General features: G+C 44.0%; 1 protein-coding gene across 1 annotated transcript; it reads right to left on the bottom strand.

The window, feature by feature from the left end:
- Positions 1-1,431: 1,431 nt before the first annotated feature.
- Positions 1,432-2,922, bottom strand: LOC128746407 (zinc finger protein 888-like). Its single transcript, XM_053843456.1, has 4 exons — positions 2,798-2,922; positions 2,625-2,741; positions 2,148-2,564; positions 1,432-2,086 (listed from the first exon to the last, which is right to left on the bottom strand). Exons 1-4 carry the CDS (start codon positions 2,875-2,877, stop codon positions 1,432-1,434), a joined length of 1,269 nt encoding a protein of 422 aa, XP_053699431.1. The 5' UTR covers positions 2,878-2,922.
- Positions 2,923-3,273: the final 351 nt, after the last annotated feature.

Genomic DNA, 3,273 nt, shown 5'->3' with positions numbered 1-3,273 from the left:
TATCCAAAAAACTTTCGAAGTCCTTAAAATTGTATTGTATCCAGAGCTTTAGTGAATATATCTGCCAGTTTGTTGCTTGGGCACGATCGATCAATCTTCAGTGTTTCCCTGTTGATATGCTTACACAAGAAGTGGTACTTGCCGTCAATATTTCGCCCTTTTGCATTCGTGGTTCTTCGTGGCTGTCTTTGTAGATCGTGAAGGATTGATCCGATGACATCATGCTGAAGATCCATGAGAATTCCTTTCAACCGTAATCCTTCCGAGACAGTAAAGCTCAGCGCACCATACTCAGCTTCGCCGGATGATAAGCCCAGCGTGTGCTGCTTTCTGCTAGGCCAGAAAATTGAAGCAAAAAACATGAATTCGTTAACAGATTTGCCGTCTACAGTATCTAAAGACAAATCCTTGTAGACAAATCGTACGAGAGCTATCTTTCAAGCAGCGAACAATTCTTTTCTGCTGATTCAGATCCTTGCAACAGACTCGTACTCGTCATTTGTATAAAGATATCAACAGACTCTATGACCCTATGATCCTATGACCCTTAACCTAGAATGTGTCGTGCTAGTGTCAGGAATCGGGTTTTTAGTGCCTTGAAGTCGAAGTTATATATAAAGCGATTGAAGTGGCGTTGCAGACCGGTGACTGGAAGGGGTCGTTCCAGGGCAATCTCCGAAGAGCGAAACAGATGAATCTGCGCTGCACTGATTCGATTCAGTACACTCCATTTTGGACCGGAGAAGAGCGCAATTGAGAGCTTTGAGACAATAGATGTCGTAGAAGTTCGGTTGGCGATCCGCATGACAAATTCCAAGCAGCATTCCCAAGTCCTTGACAAGGTCAGATTCAATTTCCAGATGGCGAGGTACAACTGTCAATGGCCCTTCCGGTTGCTTCTTCATAGCAAATGAAAAGGAAAACTTGTCGAGTTTAACGTCTCGAGCCGTTTGCCCAATAGCCGTTTGGAGCATATCCTATCGTCACTAGCTTCTTTCTCTGCTGCGGCGGGATCCACACAAATAGCTTGCAACCGAATACTCGAAGCTTAGCCAGATTGGGTTTTGCCCTCAGCCAAAGCTCTGTTCATTAGCCACCAGCTTTGGCCATATCCTTTTGATGACTAACAAATTTGCGCGCAGATCCGGTACAAACAATACGTCGTTAATAGTCATCCTAGTCATAGTTCATCTTAAAAATTGATTCCACAAATCGTTTCTTCATGCCCAGTCGCCATTGACTGGTCCTAGTTCTCCACATAAAAGCTAGTCTTACAATTTTCTTATTTTTCATCCCATATAAAAGGCTACTCTTAGTATACTTCAGCTTCTACTTCTTAGGAAGTACCCAGAACTTACAAAAGGCTCGCCCAAAGGCATCCCGCTTGATAATAATGCATAAAAACAATTATCTTCAACGACCATTTCACTTCTACCGCTTTTTCCCACCGCCGGTACTGTGAACGAGCTTGTGCTGCGACAACCGGCTGGCCGTGCCGAAACTTTTCTCGCACAAATCACACCCGTGCGGCAGCTTTTCGCCCGTATGCACCGCCATGTGTATCTTCAGATTGTAGTTATCGATGTAACCCTTTCCGCAGACCGTACAGTGCGCCAGCATAACGCCGGAATGGACCGTTCGGTGCCGGCGCAACTGGCGCTGGCAGAGGAAGGCCTTCTCGCACACGTCACACTTGTGCTTTCGCTCGGCCGTATGGATTCGCATGTGCGTGTTCCGCTGGATCTGTGTTGCGAATCTGCGGTCGCAAATTTCGCACTTATGCGGCCGCTCGCCGGTGTGAACGCTGCGACGATGCGCCAGCAGCAGTTCGCGTCGGTTGTAGCCTTTGTCGCAAATTTCGCATCGGTACTGCTGCTCACCGGTGTGCAGGCGCATGTGAACCGCCACGTAGTGCTTGTAGGTAAAAGATTTGTGGCAGATCGGACAGCGGTCCGGCTGCTCGTTGGTGTGGATTAACTGATGCTTTTGTAGGCCTCCCTTCCGCGTAAATTCTTTGCCACAAATATTACATTTATGCGGATTATAGTTTTTTGTATTGTTTGAATTCTGAGCTTCTGAGGTAATCCTGAAAAAATTAAAACAAGACAGCATATGTTGTCTCTGCGTTTTGACCACGACGGATTTACCTGGTATCGGTTTTACACTTTTGAGGCAGCCTTGCTGCGTTTTCGTCGATATTTTTACCTGTTTCTTTTTTGGTCAAATGTGCCTTACTTTCTTTTCGATGGACGTTCCTGCGATGTGTTCTCAATTTGGAACGCGATTCATAGCTTTTGCCACAAACAGTACATATGTAAGGCTTTTCTCCAATGTGTACCGACAGCATATGCTTCTCAAGAAAAACTTTTCTAGCCGCTTTGTATCCGCAAATATCACACTCATATTTTTCCTTCACCCAGTGGATTTTTCTCCTGTGTAATTTCAGCGAATTTGAATCTTCGACATGAACGTCACCGGCTTCACAACCGTAAGGACTTTTAGCATTCGATGGTTCCTCTTTTAAAGTGGACTTTTGCGGCCAATTATCAACAGACTCACTCAGACTAAAATTAAAAACGGTTTACATGGTTAATCGGGTTTTTAACATTAGGTCGTAAGCTTACCATGCGGCTTCGATTTTGATACAACTTTCCAACCCGAAATCGGTATCGATGTTTTCCGTAATGAACTCACTGCATTCTGGTTGAACATCGTCAGGTGGTTCCATTGATTCTAGCGGCCTTAAAGTAGGAATATTCAGTTTTGATTGGGTTTCTAAAAAACAGCATTAGCTTACCATTCGGTTTTGATTTGGATAGATCCTTCCAGCCTGGAATCGACGCCGTTTTGCTCCTCTTTTTTGGAGGTAATACCCATTTGAATACTACGACAGTACAAAAATATATTCCTTGTGATCTAAAAGTTGATCCTGTCCTGATCTTTTTTGTTATTGTTTTACTTAGAGTGACTATATACAGAGTGGCGCCAAGTCATCCCAAATGTATGCAATGCGGTTTATCCTAGGTTTTTCTTTCTCTTTCCTGCATACGCGTTGGATAGGTTGTCTGCTCGATTGGAATGACACTGACAGATAATTATCATTCCAATTTTGACATTGTCGCCACTCTGTATATAGTCACTCTAGTTTTACTCTGTTTTACTCGGAGGTCGGAGCTCGCGGTTTGATGATTATATTGTGCTTCCCGAGAAAATATTTCGTTTTCCAGTTCAATATAGTTGTGCGCAAAGGTAAATCATATATTATTGACAGTG

The sequence above is a fragment of the Sabethes cyaneus genome, chromosome 1 (assembly GCF_943734655.1).
Source record: "Sabethes cyaneus chromosome 1, idSabCyanKW18_F2, whole genome shotgun sequence".
NCBI lineage: Eukaryota > Metazoa > Arthropoda > Insecta > Diptera > Culicidae > Sabethes > Sabethes cyaneus.
The sequence above is the reverse complement of the archived record's forward strand: the minus strand, read 5'-3'. Positions and strand labels throughout refer to the sequence as shown.

Bases quoted from the DNA above. Each gene is read 5' to 3' on its own strand.
- LOC128746407 (XM_053843456.1), bottom strand. From the start codon at position 2,877: ATGGGTATTACCTCCAAAAAAGAGGAGCAAAACGGCGTCGATTCCAGG. The intron at 2,565-2,624 runs GTAAGCTTACGA...TTTTAATTTTAG, and splicing joins ATCAAAATCGAAGCCGCATG to TCTGAGTGAGTCTGTTGATA. The intron at 2,087-2,147 runs GTAAATCCGTCG...TAATTTTTTCAG, and splicing joins AAGTGTAAAACCGATACCAG to GATTACCTCAGAAGCTCAGA.